Consider the following 22,816-nt stretch of genomic DNA (forward strand, 5'->3'; position numbering starts at 1 on the left):
TTCTCACTTAATGGGGAGTTCCACTGATGGAGTAGAGCCCAGGAAGGAAGCAAATTTACAAACTGGCCAGGGTTGTTATTTCACATAGAACAAGGTCAAAGTTTGTCAATAGGCAGAGTGTGCTTTCCTCACGTGAGATTAGATGCCGCTGCCTTAGGAAGCACACTTGCTGTCATGATTTGCATTTGTTCATAGGTTATTCAAAATGAATACCAGCACAGCCCTTATTGAAAAAGAGCATGAACTGGAATAATCACACACCTATCCTCCCAAACTCCACAGAGCAGCTCACACTGGACCCTGCTAGAGAAAATCAGGCCCACTGTTATCTGGCGGAAGCCCCAGGGGGCAGAGTTTACAAGACACAGGAGTGTTGGGGCCAAGAAAGATAAATAAGAGTAAAAAGGAGAGAGAGCTCTCCAAAGGATGAATGCATCAAGAGAGTTAGGCCTGAGGAGGTACACTTTCCAAAGACTTACGCGTTAGCTCCTGCCTCTCTCAATCCCACCCTACCATGCTATATGAGACTAAGTTCATTAAGCACAAAGTCAAAACCCCTGGTCCTCCTCCTCTGCACTGTTTAGAAACGCTTACCAGAGTACTCAGTAAAAGAATCATTTAAACATCCATCAGCATTCCGAATTGGTTGGTTCTAGGGAAGGTCACTTGCCAGCACCACTGAGACAAGGGACAATATTTAATTCTGCAATGTGATGACTCTGCCAACCCAAAGACTGAATTCACCAATCCTTCCCCACAAATATGATGCAAAAAGAACCCCCAACTTTGGAATGATAGTACCTCAGCGTTAGAATAATGGTAGTGATAATTATTAAAATTAGTTTGCTTTGAAGTGATTACTATGTCATACCAAGCCCTGCTCTAACACTTTACATTACTTTACAAAGTAATCGTCACATTAATCCTATGAGGCAAATCCTATTGTTACTACCATTTTACAGATGAGGTAATTGAGACAAAAAGTGGTTAAGTACTTATTCAAAGTCACAAAGCTAGTAAGTGATAAAAAATTTGAGCCAAGGCCATTTGTCTCTAAACTCAGTCTCCTCAGCCCATTTGATATGCTGGCTCTTTTATTGAAAAATACAAAGATGATGAAGAAGACAAAGAAAGAGAAGGAAGAGAAGAAGAAGGAGGAGGGAGAGTGGAAGGAGGAGGAGGATTGGACAAGGGCCCATGACACCTGTGTATATTTGAGAGAACCAAATGGAACCTTTGAATGTTGCCTTAGTGTCTCAGTACAGTTGAGGCTGAACTAAGTCATATCCAAGGAACAGAATAAAATTGATGTCTGCATCTTTTCAGAGATGGGTAGGAATAGAATTCTCTCTCTGACCAACTTACTTCCCTTCCAAAACAAAGCTTTGGTCTTAAGCTGCCTTCTCTGCTGAAATATGAAAGCTATAAAGATATATCAAAGGTGCATTGATTTTAGGTTTACAAAAGATAATTATACAAGTTTAATACAAGATAACTTGTAAAACAAGCATCCATTTTCTACTTAAAGTTAATTTGTATTCTTCCCAGGTGCAAAGTGCAAAACATGGCCCTGATATAAATAAAATCTCTAAAATCAAGACCATGTAGAGCATGTCCACAAGGATGAAAGGAATTAAAGAGTGGGTGCATGAGACAGAATTCAAAGACTCAGAAAGTCAGAGCTAGAATAGACCTCATTGAGACTTCAGAGGACAAAGCCAGGTGACTTTTCCAAGGTCTTAAGTCAGAGCTGAGGCAAGAAGTCAAGGTTCCTGGTACCCAGATCAGTGTTCCTTCCACTGTCTCACTCGGCCTCCCTGAAACAAAAACCACTAGACATCTGACAAAGAAGCAAACAAGGGAGCCTTGCCACATGAATGGCCAGATTGTTGAGGAAAGGGGGTGGGGCGAAGGAGTAAAGGGCTGGAGGATAATATGGTTTTACAGAAATCTATTGGCAAGTAGATCCTGTGGTTACCAATGTGGCTGCCCAAGAGAAAGAACAACTGACTGACAGCACGGACAAAGGCATGGACAATCTCACAAAGGGAGATACAGGAGTCACGGTGCTTCGTGCGTATCACCCGTACACTTCATCACGTCAAGACCAGGAAAAACAGTGAGGAAAAGCCCACGGTGCACAAGGGCCCCTTTATTCTTTGGGCTTTCCCGTTTCACACACTTTACCTGATGAAATGTTAGACCTTTTGCTTCTGTTTTGTAGGATCCTTTTGATTTTTTTTCCATGTTCAACTGGCACTTTTCATAACTATTCAGTGATCTTATTTTTTTCGCAGATTCATGTGCTGGGCACACTGATGATATATTTGGAAGTTAATGAAATCAGATGAAAATAGCTTAGATTAAAATTTCCCCATTTCTTCACTACAATGTCTGCCACCTACTGTTCAGCCACGAACTATTGCAGCTCTTGCATCAATTAAACGTGGTATTAATATTCTCTGAGGTGGAAAGACTCTATTAGCCTTCTTTTTTTCTCTCCCCTGTTCTTTGCTTCCAACTGTGCTTAGCTTTGGAACCCTCTGACAAACGGCCATTATTCTCTGAGCTAGTAAAAAAAAAAATAATTCTAAACTATAGGGGAAATATCGTTGGTCAAAAGCCCAAGGGAATTGGCTCGTTGAATTAAATGATAAATATATGCATTTAAGGTCATTAGAGACTTTATCTCCTGTAAAGGCTATATTTGTCAGATTGATATAATTTCTCTCAACTGAGTACTTAACTCCATTGGCCAACATTATTACGATTATTCCTTTTCCTTTTTCCTTTAAGTGGGAGACTTCTAGCTAACAACACGTGTGTTCTTTCTGGAGCTGCTTCTTGAGCGATCAAGGCACACCTTTGTTTCATTTAGTATGCAATTTTCACCTCTGACCCAAGAAATGAGTCCTGGGCTTCCTGAACTTTATTGCCTGTTAATAGACTGCTGGCTCTCTTTTCAGCAGTAATAGAAATGGCGGAGAGGCATTTCATTTAAGAGGCTGGCACACTACAGCCTGAAAGACAATGTCAGAATTAAAAGTCAGCCTGGCCAAGAAACAATATAAAGACCACAGTGACATGAAAGAGGAAGTTTTCCATATTCCATCGCAGACAACGGGACACCGGTATGGAACTACGAACAGCATCCCAGTATTTTCCCACCGCACAGGGACAGACACCCTGAACGGTGCTAAGTGATTGATCTAGTAATTCATCTTCAACTTACACCTATCTACATATTTGGTTTCTCCTCATTAAACTGGAGACATCAGCGACGAACATAGGAAGTGGCGGTCTCTGGCTTCATAAAATACACACAGATGCTCATCAGAGGCTCTTTCCTGCCTACTTCTTAGTGACACGTGTTTATAATTTTGTCTGTATTTCGTTTGCTGTGGTTTACCCTTAAGTACATCTGTTCAATTAAAATGGAAATGTGTGACATGGCCCGGACTCAGCAACTTTCGAGCTTGTTAATGAAACGTTCTAAGGTTCCTGCCTTAGCTCTTTATTTGCAAAAGGATTTCATTCTGCAGTTTTCCAATGATTGAAAAGTACAAATAAAAATACCCTTTAAAACACATACAAAGAAGTCGACTGTTTTGTTAATAGTTAAGAAAGGACATTATTACTGCATAAGGACATTATTTTACATGAAAAGACATTATTAAAAATGATTTACTGCCTCATGTTTGAAAACTTACAGGAAAAGTCTGATAATATATTAAACTTGTTTATTATGACTTCATATAATTTTGAATAATACTACTTTTTCCTTTGACAAGTGCAATAAACTCTACTGGTAGAGACATAGGTTGATTATCACGAGTCAACTGTGTTGCTTAAAGAAACATGCTCAAACAATCAGCTCTTGAAGGCTGCATCTCCAGTTATTTACACTCACCATCATGGTAATAACTCACCATTTCTATATTAATAAGGCAGTGAAATTTATTATGATGGTATTGAAAAGTTATTAAGTACTGCATCCCAAGTGACAAAGTACCACCGCACTGTCACTATCCAAAAGCAGTTGCCCATTCATCACCTGCCTTTCCAGATGGTCCTGCATCTTTATCGCTCCCAGGTTGGTGACATCACCTGTTCACCCACTCAAAATTGATGATGAAAGCAAACAGATCTATCTTACTTACATTTACCAAATCAATTTAATTTTTACAGGCCATGGCTTGGTGACATATTGACTGTTTTCCTTAATGGCATCTACCGTATTTAATGCAAGGATGTCATCTTTGATTCCTGGCTCGCATAATGTGTCATTTCATAATAAATTTCTCTAACATATTTACTTAATGGAAAGAATTATGATTGCTTGTCAGTTCTCTTATTAAACACAATGATAATTCTTTTTCTTTTTGAGGATCACCCACTGGGCAACAGAGCTATTTTTAATCCTCCCTAGTCTCTTAAGGGGGCCAGTAACTTGGATATAAAGTAAGTTCTAATCAAACACTGGGCATATGACTGACCACTCTCAATCCTGGAGCTCAAATGTAAGGGTTTTTATCTCGCTTCTTTGTTATTGTAGAAGAACTAGATTCTCAAGAGATGCTGTGATTAAAATAACATATTAGCAATAACTAAAGACAAACATATAAAATGTCAGTACAAAAGGATAACAGCTGTAAAACTGACCTTAATGGTTCATATGATGTTTAATGTTTACTTCTCTGGATTATTACAATCGTTTCTCTTCAGCTAGTGCCCTCAGATCAAATGTATGTTAACATAAATATCTGCATTATAAAAGGTTAAGATGCAGGATGAAAGCCTCGTCTACTCACTATCTGGTACTCACACGTGACACCCCTTCTCCCCAAGTATGATTTACAGATCCCATCTGCTGCCCTTTCAGACAAATGCTCCTCTGACACATGTCACCACTGCGTTGTGGTGCATTTGTATCACCTACAGGGACTAGATGACCAACACCTATATTCAAAGAGGTACCGGGCCCAGAGGGCAAGAACTGTGAGGACTCCCAGTCCTCTACCCCACCCCACCTGTATTATGTGTATGCAAATAAAACCAGCATCCAATAAACTCCAAGTTTGACTCTAAAGAGAAAAGCTGGGGAAGGGTCTGTGACAAAGGAAGAAAACTGAGTAATCTAAGGTGGATGTATTTATTTCTTTAGATATCATGATCTAGCCAAGAGAAGTCATAGTACAAGTTCTTGGCTAGATTAATAAGGAGAGCGAGGAGAGGGAAAGGTTTGAGGGCTCTTGCCCACACTGCTGACCTAGACTAACAGCAGTGGCTCTTGATTACCTCCTTCTCTAGATTATCTGGTTTCCTCAGACAGCATTATCGAAGTTAACCTTCTCCAGCCCCTTCACGTAAGACTAGATCAGGAGTGACCTCCAATTTCATCTTGCCCTTGAACTGACTAGGTCCCAGGATCAGTGGCTCTCTGAGATCGCAGGGAGATGGAAGAACACAGAACTGCTCTCCATCTGTGCTCCTACTGTTTAGTCTCAATCAAATGAGCATAAATTAATATGTCAACAGCATCCTAGCATGGTTTATGTCTCTTTGGACACCAAGTCCGGGATTTCCTATAACCCTGTAATTGGAATGATACCAGCTCAAGTTAGAAAGAAAACAGAAGGAAAAAAAAAACACGACAACCACCACACACACACACACACACACACACACACACACACACACACACAAAAGCATGAGGGAAGAGCCAGGTAACCTGCTCCCATGTGTAGATTAGGTTCCTATAAGGAGACTCTTCACGCTCATCTCTTGAGATGAACTTACCCTAACTCATTGGTTAGGCAGAGTCTTGCCCTTGGGTGAGGTTTCCAGGAAAACAGAGATTCAAGCTGACAGTGTTATGAGACCAACAAGAACATGTTTTCTGAGGGCAGCTGGCCTCTGTGCCAAGGTGGAGATTCTCTGCTGGCATCACACACCTGCTGAATTCCTACTGCAAGAATCTAAACAAATGAAGAAGGAAAAAAAACACACAAAAACAAATCATCCACACCTGTGGCTGCCAACCAACTGAGGTTGCTGTGCCATGCCAAGCACACCTGGGCAGGGCAGCCTGGGAGGTCAGCTGCAGTGTCAGAGGAAAATACCACTGTCGGTTGGTAGGAGGCACAAAGGTGCCCACATCCCGCGGATCAGTGACAGAAGCTGACTGGCCAATAGTCACAGAAAATAAACCATAGAAAACATATGCATATCTCCTATACAAATCTCTACATGAAGGTGTGGTAGGAAGAAGAGAGAAGATTTCAGAGCAGAGGTATCTGTAATCATCATCTTCTCCCCATCATGCCCCCAGGGGAGGAAGGAGTCTTCCTTCTGGGTCAACAGCTTAAATCCAGATATTAAGCAATCTATACCCAGTAATACTACAACAGACAAAGGTGAGGAGAGTGTTTGAGAGGGCAAAGTCTTTGAGAGCAGCACCTGCTGGGTGTGGAAGATATTAAAGGAGTAAAAAAGTGAATAACAGAGATATATTGGATGAAAGGATTTAAGTTTTGCAGGGCATTATAAATGGAATCCCCCTTTGACATTTCTAAAAATTATTTATATGGGGTTTTTTGAAAGGGTGGAGGGGTTACTGGCCCTTCTTTTAAAAAAGAATTTATAGCCTGGCCAGTGTAGCTCAGTGATTGAGCATTGACCTATGAACCAGGAGGTCCCAGGTTCAATTCCTGCTCAGGGCACATGCCTGGGTTGTGGGCTTGATCCCCAGTATGGGGCCTGCAGGAGGCAGCTGATCAATGATTCTCTCTCATCATTGATGTTTCTAATGCTCTCTTTCTCTCTTTTCCTCTCTCAAATCAATAAAAATATATATTTTAAAAAATATTATAGTGGCTGCCAAAGTGGAACCATAAGGTACCCAACTTTATATGGGTTACATAGAGAAAGCATCAGGAATCATCCAAAATGCTTAGATCCAAAAATTCAAAATTTAGATTCAAAAATGATCAATTAAAAACACTTAAGAAGGCATATGTATTGGTGTGTGCATGTGTGTGCGTGTAAGGTTGTGCAGTGTGGGTTGTGAAGATACTGCTTCTGTCTCAGATGACATCCGACAACTGACTAGGATTAGATTAAGTAGCACAAAGCAATTATTTCCTGTGTCTTGGGTAACATTTGACTGATGGAATAAAAGTCTGGTCTGAAAGCTGATGGGATAGATGCCTAATAATTGGATCTGGAAGGAGTAGATATTGGGAGCAGGTGACATGACCAACAATCATAGAATAAACTTTTAATTGTTCTTGACTTTGCTTGTCTTATTCCTGGTCACGAATGTCTCTCTGAGAAGATATCTCTGAGATATTCTCCTTTGGTTATAGGAGTTCTAATGGACCCAGCTATGGTGTGCGCTCCTAAGTGAAGCAAGCTATTTCTGTGTAATGTTTATTCATCTTCTATCAGTACAAGCAAAAGTCCATTTATAACAAAGGTGTTGTCAAATTTCTTGTGCTGTACTAAAATCTTGTTATAACAAATACCAACATGAAAGGAATGACAAATGAGAAGGTAGCTGTTGATATCTATTTGCTACATGCATGCACACACACAACACACATGTCTCTTTATCTTATTATTTGTCATAATAATAGCTGACTACTTCTTGGTTTTGTGATTGTTGTGTGTGTGTTTTTTTTTTTGGGGGGGTGCCTTGAGAATCCTACTAATTATCATGGAGACAATGTTCTTTAAAAGCATACAATATTTACCTGTCTTCGGCTTCAGCTACTTTATAGAAGGTCAGAGCAAAGATGAGGTGAGCATTTATTCACTGAATGTTCCTCTAACTGAAATATTAATTCAGTTTTATAAATTCTTCAGCAGGATTATGTATAAGGAGAAGTACTTTATCAAAATTACTATATGATTCTATCAATGCAAATAAACTCTGAGAAGCTAAGATGCTATACTAATAAAAATTTTTATGTATTGCTCAAATTAAAGAGTGTGTAAGTACCCTTAGTGTCTGCGTGTCTCCACACTACCCACTTATCATTATTGGAACACATTCTCTCCATAGTGCTACACTGAACAAACTGGGGAGCAGAGAACATGCACCAACTCTTTTATTCTAAGACAGATTTGAATCAGTTATTTCCCGTTGCTTCCCACTACTTTCTAACTTACACTCAAGCAAAAAGCTTAGAGAATAGAGTATCTTTATGCTATGGTCCCAACTAAATATTCTAGAGTATGAAGCATTATAATGAATCTCTGCCCCTGGATAGACCAAATCTTGGAACCGATTGTGAAGTCTATGTTACAAGGATCTTTCCTGAACATTTTTTTTTTATTTTGAGCCCATTAGTTTTACTGTTGACTTAGTGACTAAAGGGATAAGCAACAACAATGCAAATATGGTATAGCAGCAAATAAATAATAAATAAAAAAAACCACCTCATTTTAGTCCATTTTGTGAGATACGCTAGCGGTTTAGGTGAGGAGTTCCTAATTGGAAGAAAATCACCCAATATTCTTTTGAAAAAGTGAGTGACTCACACACAAATTTTAGTTGATCCCCAAGACAGGCAGAGTAAAACAAAAGACTCCTGACACTTGGGGAACTTGTACAAATTTTCAATACCAGACTTTCCCACCTCACTGACAACACTTTGGAAGTACGAGATGTTGTCAAAACAGCAACAGGAAGAGTTGACATGTTGAACTCCCCATCAATACCTTTCATGGAATAAAGTGTAAGCTGAGCAAGCTCCCTGGTGTTGAAAGAACGTAGGTGGGTGGGTTAAGGGGACTTCTGACCTCTTCTCAGAAAAGAGGGGTCTCTCTTGAGCCCAGGACAAAACTAGAGATAGTTCCTGGTACTTCAGGAGAGTAAACTTCTATTTTCTTTCAACAATCAGGGATTCTGTTTCTATAATGTATGCTGAAAGCACAAGATGAATAAAACAGACTGTATCCTCTTTTCTTGATTTCATTATATTCTAAGAGAATCGATAACCTCTTGGGCCCCAATGATGATCATGTTCAGGGTCATATGAACTAAACCTCACGTCTTCTCTTAACATTTTCTCAGTTTGTAACTTCTCACAAAGTAAAAATTGAATATCCAAACTATACTTGCCATCTTTTAATAATATTGCAAAAGCTTCATACTTTATAATGTAAGGTTTCATGGTAATATACATTTAGTATCTGATTACATTCCTCTTTATTAATTATCCATTAAAAACACCCTTTTCCATACGTGGTAGCCTTCCCCTCTCTTGGAATCAATTCATTTCAAAATTATTAAGAGAAAAGTCCTGCCCTACCCGGTTTGGCTCAGTGGATAGAGCATAAGCCTGCGGACTGAAGGGTACCGGGTTCGATTCCGGTCAAGGGCATGTACCTTGGTTGTGGGCACATCCCCAGTGGGAGGTGTGCAGGAGGCAGCTGATTGATATTTCTCTATCATTGATGTTTCTAACTCTGTATCCCCCTTCCTTCCTCTCTGTAAAAAATCAATAAAATATATTGGGGAAAAAAAGAGAAAAGTCCTCACTTCTTAGTTATCTAACTCTAAGGATATGAAATTGGTCAAGGGTACTTGCTTTTTCATTAATGAATAAATGCTTTTTCTCTGGAAAAAAAACACACCAAACAGGTAAAATTAATTTTAGCCCATGCAGACCTAGGGAGAAGTAGGAGAGAAATACTACCATCAAAGATATCTGGTGTGTGATATCTCTAAAATCCCAGATTACACATTTTTCTTGATTACCAAACATATATTATTTGATGGTCAGACTCCTGACTCTGAACCAGGTTGTTAGGTTTCTTGAAATTATGATACTGCTGTTGTTGTTTTAATGAATATTCCTGTTTCAGCTAACACATAGATTGCATGTTTCAATAGGTGAGGCATCGCTGCAGGACTCAAAATCAAGCTAACAAACATGAGAACTATTTCTTTTAAAATGATATAGGGAGGCACACATTCATTATAATATCACATTTCAGGAGTTCATTGCTAAAACATAATGTATTATCAAAGCACTGCATCAAAATTATTTAACAAATTTCTGATTCCAGTAAAAATCTCTTTCAACTAGTCTTTCCCTCTATTTAACAGAACATAAGAGAAATTTACTGTCCACTCATGTCATTATTTTTCAGTGTATGAATATATGTGTGTTTGAGGGAAAGAAAAGAAAAGCTAACTTCATATCTGATATTTTAACTGATCAAAATAATCTGGAGGAATTCTGGGTAAGATGGATAAAATAGAGGGTTTGGCACCTACTAGGTGCATCGTCAATTGACTTACATCTACCTGCAGAGTTTTGTTTTTTGTTTTGTTTTGTTTTTAAATATATTTTATTGATTTTTTACAGAGAAGAAGGGAGAGGAAAAGAGAGTTAGAAACATCGATGAGAGAGAAACATCGATCAGCTGCCTCCTGCACACTCCCCACTGGTATGTGCCCACAACCAAGGTACATGCCCTTGACCGGAATCCTACATGGGACCCTTGAGTCTGCAGGCCAACGCTCTATCTACTGAGCCAAACCGGTTAGGGCTACCTGCAGAGTTTTATAATGACCAATGATAATAAAGTCAGCCTCCCTCAAAATGTGCTAAATGATAATATTCCAAAGAAACAAAATTTCACAGTTTTTTCAATGACCTATCTCAGACTCTGAAAAAATACACCACTCAAATTACCCTTTGGCTTAAAAAGAAATTTATGAATCTCTCCTGAATCCTTGTTTTAATTGTTAATTAAGAAACAACCAGTGCTTCCTTTTCAAATAAACCAAGAGTCACATAATTAGACCATCCTGGAGATAATTGAATTTCTGGGAAATGAGAAATGGGAGAAAGAGAAATAAAATTTATAAAAATCAATGAATAAAATATAATTGGCCTTTGCCCTAACTAATACCCCTGTGCTAGATCTTCATTTTAGCCAAGTTTTTGTTGTTGTTCACCTGTATTGAGCTCTTCTACCCGGAAGAAGGCTCTTTGGTAGGCTTTTAACACACAAGGTCACATTTTACCCTCACAATATCCCTAGTTGGATAGGTACAATTATTATCACCATGTTACATGGAAGTAAACTGAGGGGCAGCAAACTAAATAACTTTTTTCCAAATCACTCAACTAGCAGGTAGAACATTGAAGAAGATCTGAGCCCAGGAATTTTCACTTCAGAAGCCTGCTCCCCTCTGCTCTGTCAGGCACTTCCCATGTTATCACATAATGGTCATCTTTACAGAAAACATACCAGAAAACCCTCATCTTCAACCAACACATTTTTTATTGTCATTCACTCAATCAGTAAATCTACTGTTCTAAACCTAAGAAGTGTTCCATCACTAATTACTTTCAGATCCTAGAGACAATCAAGGGCTCCCTAGTCTTTAAAGATATTTTTGTTAGAAATGAGTCATATATGCATTGCAAAGTAGCAATCATTGCCAAGTTTTTTTAAAGTTTCTCTTTATTAAATCAATACTAGTTTTGAAGAAATTACACATATGATATTTTCAATATCTATGCCTTATTTTCCTTAACTGAATATTTTGATCTATAAACCATATTTTCAAAAATACCCTATTTCTCTATAATATAAACTTAAATGACTTTCAAAAAATGCCTTTATGGGAAAATATATTTAACTTTTTAAACATTGTTTAAATAGGGTTCAAAAAGATGACCCCCAATTGCAGTATTATCATTGAGCTTTCTCTTTTAAAAACTTTTTTAAGAAAGACTACCATATCTCCTTACTTCATTTTAATTATAGAACAACTAATGATTTGTGACAGTTATTATTGTCCCATTTGTCAAATAAAAGTGCAGGAATCAATTGATTTTGAGTAGTTTCCCTAGAATTACACAGAAGCAGCTGAGTTAAGACGAGTCTCCATGTCTAATATTGAGATCTTAGCCTTTTCCATAGACCTACCTCAGCCCCCACTCCTTGATTACTATATCCATTCATTCATTCATTCATCCACTCATTTTCTTCTTGATCAATTATTTGTTAAATGTCTGTGTTATGGACTAATGTTTGAATCTTCTCCAAACCCATGTGTTAAAGCCCTAGCCCCCATTGTGACTGACTAAATTAAGAAAGGGTCTTTAGGTGGCAATTAAGGATAAATGAGGTCATATTGATGGGGTCCTGATCTAAGAGGCACCAGAGAGAAGTAGGGTTCTCTCTCTCTCTCTCTCTCTCTCTCTCTCTCTCTCTCTCTCTCTGTGTGTGTGTGTGTGTGTGTGTGTGTGTGTGTGTGTGTGTGTGCAAGAAGTACTTAGGAATGGCCATATGAAGACAGCAAGAAGGCAACCATCTCTAAGCCAGAAAGAGAGTCTTTAGCAGAAATCAAATCATCTGGAACCTTGATCTTGGACTCCCTAGCCTCCATAATTGTGAGAAAATAAAATTCTGTTGTTTAAGCCACTCAGTCTATAGTATTTTGTTATAGCAACCTGAGGTGACTATTCCAGTCTAGATATTTCAGATAATGTAGTTAGCATTGGATAGCACCACAGAGTGAACTCAATCAAGACATCACACTTAAAGAATAAAACTATGCAAGCTCTCAAAAGATACTTCATTCTTTTAGGGAAGCTAGCCAAATAATTTGGATGCTGGACAATGCTTTATGGTCTTTAGTATATGGGTTTATCTGATATTATGGTGGGACAACATTTAAGCATTACTAAATTGTGACTAGAAAAGTCAGGGGTAGTGTCACAGAAGAAGAGAACTTGAAGAATAAGTAGAAACTTGCTAAGGATGGGAAGGAAAAGGAGGTTTCAACCAGGTGGGGAGACCAATGTGTGCAAAGAATGAAGGCTTGATATAATATGGGAACTATGAATCAGACATGCTTGGTATGGGAAAGAGTAGAGTCAAACATGACCCATTTTTTTGCTTGAGCAACTGGACAGATGGTAATGCAATTTATTATACAGGAAATGTACAAGGAGGGGAACTTTGTAGGAAGAAAAGATCAAGGATAGTACTGGAGTGGAGATTGCCATGATTTGTTCAGTCCCGATAGGATGGGTTCCTGTAGGGAAACATTTAGTACAGAATCTGACACACAGTAGGTCCTCAATAATTGTTTGCTGAATCTGGATTTCCTCTGTTCGTGTTTATTTTCCCTGGCCTAAATCCTTTATTTTTGAAATTGAAGGATTATCAAAAGAGAGGTTATACTACAATTATCTGTCTAACCAAATAGGAGGGAAATCAGCTACAGTTGATGGTAAATATGACACAAGAACAAGGAAAATTGAGCATTAAGGAGTAGGGTGAGATGCCTTTATAGAAGTGTGCTTGGTAACCAGGATTGGATTTTGTATTAACTAGGGTAAAATTGAAAAAACAAAAACCCTAAAGTAAAGAACTTAACTGCTTCCTCCATGGATAACAAGTTTGCCAAAAAGTGCTTTCTCTGGTTTTGTTCATAATACAGCTAGAGTAGAAAATCCATTCTCAAAAGTGACGGTAACCCTTGAAATGGTAAAGAAAACTAATGAATTGACAACTGAATTCCTGAGGTAGAGGGAGGCAATGGGTGATCTTAGCCAATGAGTCATGAACTATTTTTAGAGGTATCTTGAATTCCAAACAATAAAAATTACTCAGTTTTGACGTAAGGAAAAGAATCATTCCACATTTCTAGAGGTAGATATTTGCCCATGTATGTATTGAAGACGTTTTACTCCAAGGAGAAGAAAATTATAGTTATTTTAAAATTTCCTCTAGATGAAGAATTTCCTCCAAGCTCATCCCCCATCGCATAGGTATCCTGTCTAAAGAGGCACAGCCCTGCATTTACCAACCCTGTAATTGCAAAATAATTTCACTATTAAGCTTTGTTTTACTCCAAGCCTTCTGGATAATCTCGAGCAGCACTGCACTTGTTGTTTAACTCTAAAGATTTGTAATAAAAGTTTAATCAGTTACTTATTATTAGAATGTTTATAGACATTATTTTAAGGAGAACAATAATGACGTAGAGTTCTACGCATTTGGTTTAAAATGTATTCAACTCACATATCAGTTAATGCTACAGTGAGTTTTTAAAAAAACTCTTATCAATATACATGTCTAAAGGCAATGTAGCTAAATTACAACTTTACCAGAGCTGCAGCTAAGGACAGAACTAAGAAAGGATTTCTGCCTTGTCTTCCTACCAAATCCGGATCTTAACTTTTGGCACTTTGGAATTTGAACAGGAATTGTTATTCCAGCATTTTGAACAGGTATCACAAGTGGATACACATAAAGCAAAGGGACAACTATTTAAAATTAAGTCCTGGCATATTTATTTTCATTTAAAAAGCTGACCTGATATTCTACTAAATGATCATGAATTTAAAAGAACACACCAAATAAATCTACTTCATCCACTTTCTATCTAACTGAAATACTGTAAAACCAAAGGTTAATCACATCTCCAAAAAAACTCTTCCTTGCTAATGCAGAAATTGCCTACAAGTTTTCCAGATATTCAGATTTTCCAGAAATTAGATGCTATGAATTAACCACAAAAGTTTTCAAGTTATAAAAATAAATGGGAAGTATATATTCAATATATATCTGCTGAGTATGTACAAAATTATAAACTCAGAAGAATAACATAGTTATTTGTCCTATGGAAATATAATTTACTTAGCTTTCAAAATCAGACCATAACTGCTCATTGTTAGATATTGTCAGATGGATTCTGTGAAAAGTACAGCTGAAACTAGGGACTGATTTTCATATTGTCTTTTGCTGTCATTTTTATTCATGAATTATTTATTAAATCTATTTGAATATAAAGAATCATCACAGAATGAAGTACAGCACTCACATTCTAAAAGCATGTAGAATCATAGCAGGGTTATCAGGAGATGCAAAATATATTAAAAGAACACAGAGCAAAATTAACATGTAAAACCAAATTAATTCAGCCACAAAATGGAGAAAACAAATGTTTCTCCAATTTTCCATGCATTTCCCAAAGAAAATATGATAAACATGTCATATGGCCCAGCCAACATGACTCAGTGGTTGAGCATCGACCTGTGAACCAGGAGGTCACGGTTGGATTCCCAGTCAGGAGACAGCCAAGCAATGATTCTCTCTCAACATTGATGTTCCTATCTCTCTTTCTCTCCCTTCTTCTCTGAAATCAAAACAAATATATTTTTTAAAAAACCATATGATGACATTTGTTTTCTTATGCCACATACTATCTGAATGGCCATATATAATGTTTCCAAATATTAATTATAGAAACAATATTTGGGATGTTTCCAATTGTTACTATTCTCTGACCATTCATTAGTTGAGTTCCTTTCTATCATACTCTCTGTACACCTTTAAAACAACACTTTTGTTTCTATCAAGAAGTGACACTCTAAAGTAGGTTCACTTTAAAGATCTATTTGAAGAAATTTTGCAACAAATGGAATTTGCTTATGTTATGTTACATTTAAAAAAGTAATCTCTTCCTCACACATCGGAATGTGTATACATGTGATAATAAAATATATTCTTACCTCCCATCCATAACTGGGGTCTTTCAGGTGTGACCTCTGCTCTCCCACATAAGGCCCAAACTTTTCACCTGCTTCAATCTTCCTTTTGGTCCATATTCCTAGTCCCGCTCCAGGCATAGTTGACTCTCGAAGTTCAAACTCAGCAGGAATGGGAATATCATCTGGGATGTATATGGGGGCTTTGTAAGGAGAGCCCTCCTTTGGAGTGAATGCTTCGCTGGATGTGGCTGGAGAGCATGGCTCTTGAATATTGAGGGAGGGTGTGCTGGCTACTCCATCTGCATCTGGCATTTCTTCCAAAGGAATGTCAGGGTAACTGCCATAGACACACTCATTACCTGTAAATAAATAATAAACTTCATGAATTCCTGCTAATTTAGAAGAAACAAAATCCCACAGCTAGGTAGTTACTTTATAATGTTGTTCTTCTTTGAAAAATAAAATAGGGAAGGATCATTGTTAAAAATCGGCCTGCATTAAAATCTGTTATTCACAGATGGAGGGGGGTGGATTATTGCTTCTTTGGTTTATCTGCAGTGAATCCATAAATCAAATGAATTAATATCCAACAGTCAATAATATTCTCATGGGCCAATTCAACCCATGATCCATCTGGGAAACAATCAGCAATTTAATTATTGGTATGAATAAAGTAGAGATAAGAAATAAAACAGCGTGTACCTATCACCCTACAAACCATCCCAGAGTGGGAGCTAATAGCATTTAACAATGTATTAGAAAATTGTATCATGCACTCAACTGGACAGATACAAGCACTCGTATCTTGGACTAAATTGTAGGAGAGTCATCAAAGATTCCAAAGGCTGCCATGTGCAACAAGGCTTAAATTTGTGGCAGGATTATTTGTTGGAATATTAATTTATGTTTGTTCTTTCTCTATTTTTCCTTTCCCATTTCAAACACATTGCCAAGCCCTTGGTATTCTCTTGCCTCAGTAACTTCCACAGAGAACATCATTAAAGTTACTTGAAGCTAGTGATTCCTCTGGATATTTGTAAAAGCAAAAATCATTAAGGAAATTAGGTGAGATTTCTAGAGGGGAAATGGGGAAGAAGGAAAGGAGTACACCATGTCAGACCTGAAGATCTTTATGCAACTTCTTGGGGATAAAGGGAAATTATAAAGAACAATGACTAAGCTTGTTTACCAGTTGAAGGGGATTTCAGCTATTCTTAAAGCAAATGAACATATGGTTCTTGTCCACTCGGACTATAGTCTACGAATTATATGTGATTGATTTGATTTGTAGGCCTTTCCAGGGAGGACTAAGAAAAATGGGTTAAAATTATAAGAAAAAAAATATTTCAATCAGAGCCACTCAAAGGGAAAATGAGTTGCCTTAAGTTGCCATTGCAGGGGATCTAATATAGCCTAGATAACCAGAGCTACAAATGGAATGGAGGAATTCTAGTTTCAGGTTGGTGACTAGAGTAGATGACTTAAGATTCTACGCAACCTGCAGTTCTATGAATTACTAAAGTCTTCCAAGATAGCTTATTGGGCTAAAGCCATGGTCGGCAAAATGCGGCTCCCGAGCCACATGCGGCTCTTTGGCCCCTTGAGTGTGGCTCTTCCACAAAATACCACGGCCTGGGCGAGTCTATTTTGAAGAAGTGGCGTTAGAAGAAGTTTAAGTTTAAAAAATTTGGCTCTCAAAAGAGATTTCAATCGTTGTACTGTTGATATTTGGCTCTGTTTACTAATGAGTTTGCCGACCACTGGGCTAGAGGGTAGAAAACCTGAGTTCTAGCCCCAATTCCTTCTCTGATTCTTGATGGAAGTTAAGTAACTATAACAATTGCCATCAAGTACTGAATCCTCTTTAAGCTTTCTAAAATGAAAATGATAGCACATGCAAAAGTATCTTTCTAAGGAAGTGCTTGGTTCTTGATTGAAACAATGAGATAATTCCATCTAAACCAAGCATAGAACTGGATTCCTATGAGACATTTGTTCCCAAAATACAAACTTGTTATCATTCAGGTTCCGTATATCCAAAATCATGCACATTATCCTCTGCCCTCAATCAAGTCTCCTGCCCACTTCCATTAGGAATACTATTTCCCCCTAATTAGCCATGTTCAGTATCCTAAAATAACATGGACATTTTCTCTCCTTCATCCTCCAAGCTATTCAGTCATTAAAGGTTGTCAATTCTTCTTGCACGATTTTCACCTTCATCCCATTTTTTTCAACCCACGTTGTCATTCCTGAATTTCTAACAGTTCTCTGCTAGTAAATTGGTCTCAGACCTCCAGGCTTTTTCCAGTATCCCTCAGCTCTAGGCCTGTACAATGCTGCTGGACTTAGGAATCTTCCTGGCACACATATTTCCCCATGGTACAGTCCCCAATCATTCCCAGTGCCCACAGGTAAAAATCTAAAGTTCTGAAACTTAGAATAAAATCTCATTTTAAAACCATTGTCCCTTTCTCTCTGACTGTTCAATAAGAGGCCCCTGTTTCCCAAGCTCAGTGAATACTTTCTCTGTGGTTCTGCCTGCCCAGTTACCTATTTCTGCTCCCCTCTGCCCATCCAACTTCTAGTCAGCCTCCCAGGTCAAGTCCTAACTTGTCCCCTTACCATATCATTTAACACAAGTATCCTCCTTCCTTGAGTTGTTACATAATGTCTCTGCTTGGTCTGATGATCCCATAATGCTGTGCATTGCTACTTGGAGTTTAAAGCGAATGATTCTCAGAGTCCCAGCTATGAAACAAGGCCTTGCATGGAAGTCTCAGAGCTCACACTTCTCCAAGAGTCAGAATTCCCCTGGTGAGCTGCATACAGGTGCTTAGTAGATACTTAAGAAATAGATAACTAACCTAACAATTTTATTAAACTATTAAACCAAATCAATATTTTTCTATCAAATATAGGAAACTATTTTGATCCTGAAAAGCACCTTTAATCCCATAGAGATGGGCCACAACAGATTACAAACTTTTCTCCAAACACAACTTCAAAAGAAACAATTCTAACAATGCCCCAAAGATACATTATCAGAGAAATACACTTCAAGGTCCAAACACCCTTGATACACCCTTGATAAAGTCTATCTTGTTTTGTCCTTCAGGGAGTTTTTGCACTTCAGCTGAAGAGCCAAAAGTTCACTAGCACTCTTGATAGAACTAGAAACATATAAAAGTATCTCTTTAGAATTGTAACATTTAACGACTGCAAATGTGGAGTTGCTTTATAGATTCTTAAAGGGATTTGTCACCCATTGTGAACATTTTGTTTTTCTCTGTAAATGAGTGCTATAAATCGGAAGACATTGTGTAATCTGTAGACTCGTCCATTTAAGCAGCAGGAAACCAAAAGGCATCCAAATAAATAGAACTATTTCCTCTAGTAATTATCTATTCAAGGTCGGTAGAAATTCCCCTACTTCCTCAAAGGGTTAAATCAGTCCTACCATCAGTTCCATCAAAGTGATCCCAAATCTTAAAAAAAGGATAGAGTCAAACCCATCTGGGCCCTCCCACTGGCATAGCTGATCCATGACCTTTGAATTACCCATAAACTCTCCCAATGCATAATTTAAATGAATGCATTTGGATTTCAATTCCTGTGGAGACAAAATACTTGTAGGCCCAGGTTATTGCACAGAAGAATTTGAATTTAAAGCCTGAATGCAGGTCTGCTTACAATGGCAAAAATTTCCAATTAAACCTAAAGAACAACTTATATAGGTCCAGAAAATCCAGGAGACAGACTCAGGGTCCTATTCATCCACATGTGGCATTAAATGTATATGCAAACTCAGGCGATTTGCTTTCAAACCACCTTTAATCTAGTGTCATCAGAATTAAATATAAAAAGAATAAAAAAGAATTAAATATAAAAAGGGCTGTGGTGACAAAAAAAAAAAAGGAAATATAAACCTGCTGAGTTTTATGTATCAAAACAGGAAACAATATTTTAATGTAATCTAGCATTATGAAATTTTCAATAGCAAATGCAGTTTCTCACACTGTGTTGAATATTTGCATAAACCAAAATAAACTCATGCATTCATGTATGTTACTCAAGAACTATCCCAAAAGCTGGTAAAACATTTCATCTCAATGATAAACTACCTCAATTATCATATCTCCATTAAATCTGTGTTATTGGAGAAAAAATGGTAGTTCCTCTCCCTGAGCTATAGCTACAGTTAATTAAAGCATTGCTCAAATATCACACTGACAGATTGGGCACATTTACAATAGGTAAGTATCAGGTAATAAATGCTATATACATCAGTGGTCCATAAAGATAAATAACCCTTATAACTTCTTGGAGCTGAGCTGCCTGCTACTGGAATTTGTTTCATGCATCCTTTAGGTGTGTCATTAACTGAGTGAGGACAGAAGACAAATTTATTGTTGGATTTGAGGCAAATGACTTGGGAAAACAGCTTGGAAATCAACCTCTTCAATTCAAAATTTAAATGCTCTAATATCCCCAGAGACCCAACAAGAGCACACACTTGGATTAGATTGTATGTCTTTCTATGACTCTTTGAATCACATAGGTTCCCACTTGAGGTGACTTCCATTTTGAAAACAAAATCAGAATCTGCAAAGAGGAAATTTCAGAAATAATATAGATAATAATAATAACTGCTTTCATAACTGTATCTATGTTTTCCCATTTTTATAAATACATTTTTTATTGATTTCACAGAGAGAGGGAGGGATAGAAACATCAATGATGAGAGAGAATCATTGACCAGCTGCTTCCTGCACACTCCACACTGGGGATGGAGCCTGCATCCTGGACATGTGCCCTGACCAGGAGTCAAATCGTGGCCTCCTGGTTCATAGGTCGACATTCAACCACTGAGCCATGTTTTATTTTTCTCATTTTGACACTCACAACCCAGTGAGAAAACACGGTGAGAAGCATAACCTTCCATCTTGCAAATCTGGAAGCTGATATTCAAGGATGCTAAACAGTATAGCCAAAGTCAACGGAGTCTAGCCCCAGGTGTCCAAATCCAGTCCTCCCTTCTACCCTTTTTAAAAAATATATTATTTAAAGTTGGTTAGTTTGTTTTCCAAATTGTGACCATGTTACATGAATAGTTTGTTTTTCTGTTTCTTCACTTGATATGTTATTATGAACATTTCCTTATGTTTCAAAAAATATTTTCTAGACTAAATTTAATTACTGCATAATATTCCATTATATGAATCCATGATAACTGAACTATTTCCATAGCATTTATTTTTGTTGCTTTTAATTTTCTGATAACTATAAATACCACTGAACGAAACATTCTTTCATATAAATATTTATATTTGTCCATTTTAATTTCCTTAGGTTAGATTCCTATATGAAAGCTCATTGAATATTAACAGATTGCTTTTTGGGGGTGTATACCAACTTATACTCCTACCAACTACATTGGCATTTATTATTATGTCTTGTTTTGAAAATTTATTGACACAATTGAAAAGATTATACATTTATTCTTGCTTTAATTCACGTCTCAGTGGTTAATGAGACTAATTCTTTTTTCATTCATATTTCTTCTTTTGCAAATTATTTGTTGTTTTTGTCCATTTTTAATTGGGCTTTTATTGGTCTGTTGTATTAATAATAATAAAATTTAACCTTTTGATATAATTTTTGCTACTTTCTACAGTAAGTCATTTATCATTTGGTTTTTTAATGAGGTTTTTATTGTATAAAATGTTTAACTTTTATGGAATAAACCGTATTTTTCCTTTGTGATTTTCCTCTTAGAAAGTCCTTACCTATCCTAAGAGGGGAAAAAAGAAGATTCTCTTATATTTTCTTTGAGTTCCACAGTTGCTTTTCTACCAACCTTGGATCTCTAATGATTTACTGCTGAGTGAAAAGCAGAGAAAAATGATTTCATTTATTTGAGCTCCTGTGAGCAGCAAGCTAGGAGAAAAAAAGCCATTTCACTCGTAATTCTTTGGTTCTTATTTGCAAGGCTGGCCTAAAATGCCTTCTCTTTTTGTGGGTTTTATATAACTCACCATTTGTTTCACTTGGCTTCTCTGCCTAGTTTAACTGCAAATCTTCTGGGCAGATGCCATTCAAAATCCTGAGTTTCACCATTAATAGCAATTCAGTACCCGTCATCATACTTATCACTCAGCATTATCATTAATGGTACTAACATAAATATTTTTTTCTTTCTACTCTTCACATTAGTTCATTGATAGAAAATATTTAACTACTAAACAGAGTTTAATATTAATATTAAAAGCATCGATGGGTAGTGTGGCAATAAAGCAAGGCTGATTTCTGTAGGCACTAAGCAAGAAATCAGTTCTTTATACTCAGCTATATACACATATGCATATAAAACATCCTCCCAATGCACACACTGTGCATTTGCTGTGTGTGTGTGTGTGTGTGTGTGTGTGTGTGTGTGTAATAGCTCACTAATCTTAAAAATAGGCTGAGACAGAAACATGGTTTGAGATCTCAGGCAGACTGGTTGAGATCATAACTACAAGAAACAACTGCCAGGAGGAGACCAGCTAGGGAATTGAACAGATTAGGTAACTCAGAAATTTAGACATTTCCCCCCATTATGTTCCTCATTGCAGTTTTGTAATAAAAACATGAGCAAACTTCAAAGGAAGCTCTGTAGTAAAGGTTAATTGCTACTAAAGAAGAGGGTGGGCCCAAGCGCCAGTACTTTGTGCCCAACTTGCAAGCAGACAGGAAGGATTACACGTGGCTGAGAGCTGAGGATGCGTGCCCAGCTCGAGGAGGAGAGGAGGAGCTGCCAAACCTCAAGCCCCACCAGGGACCTCCTGGTAGGACGTGAGCACATGAACACGAGGCCATGAGTCGGTGCCTGCTAATGATGGGGCAGGGAAGGGCGGGGGAAGACATCAATTTCCTTCCCAAATTCAAACCGGACGTGCTCTTCTTCCCTTGTTAGGACAATTCCAGAGCGGTTACAGCAGCCTGTTTGGGAGAAGGCAGAGGACCTCAGGAACCAGCTCTGCGCACCAGCAACAAAGCCAATAAATGCATGCTGGGCTGGGGGAAAGGGTGGAGCCCGTCATGCCAGACACACAAACAGAACAAAGAAGGAGACTCTGAACTGGCCAGCAGAATATTCTGTGAGAATGGCCCCAAGATAATGATGTTTAAGATCCCAAAGAAAGGAAGAAAAGAAACTAGTAAAAGTAAGCAAAATGCACTTCCAGGAGACCAACTTCAAGTAGATTGGAAGGACCGTCGTAAGGGTCCAGAGGCACAGG

General features: G+C 37.7%; 1 protein-coding gene across 7 annotated transcripts in view; it reads right to left on the reverse strand.

Moving 5' to 3' along the window:
* The window catches only part of MECOM (MDS1 and EVI1 complex locus), a 570,108-nt gene that overhangs the window by 278,654 nt on the left and 268,638 nt on the right, over positions 1-22,816 (reverse strand). For all 7 annotated transcript variants that reach the window (XM_079766626.1, XM_079766620.1, XM_079766621.1 and 4 more), the window contains exon 2: positions 15,555-15,892. In XM_079766626.1, the coding sequence (XP_079622752.1) occupies positions 15,555-15,892 (338 nt within the window). The remainder of the gene's footprint in view (positions 1-15,554; positions 15,893-22,816) is intronic.

This window comes from Cnephaeus nilssonii, assembly GCF_951640355.1.
Source record: "Cnephaeus nilssonii genome assembly, chromosome: 3".
Classification (NCBI taxonomy): domain Eukaryota; kingdom Metazoa; phylum Chordata; class Mammalia; order Chiroptera; family Vespertilionidae; genus Cnephaeus; species Cnephaeus nilssonii.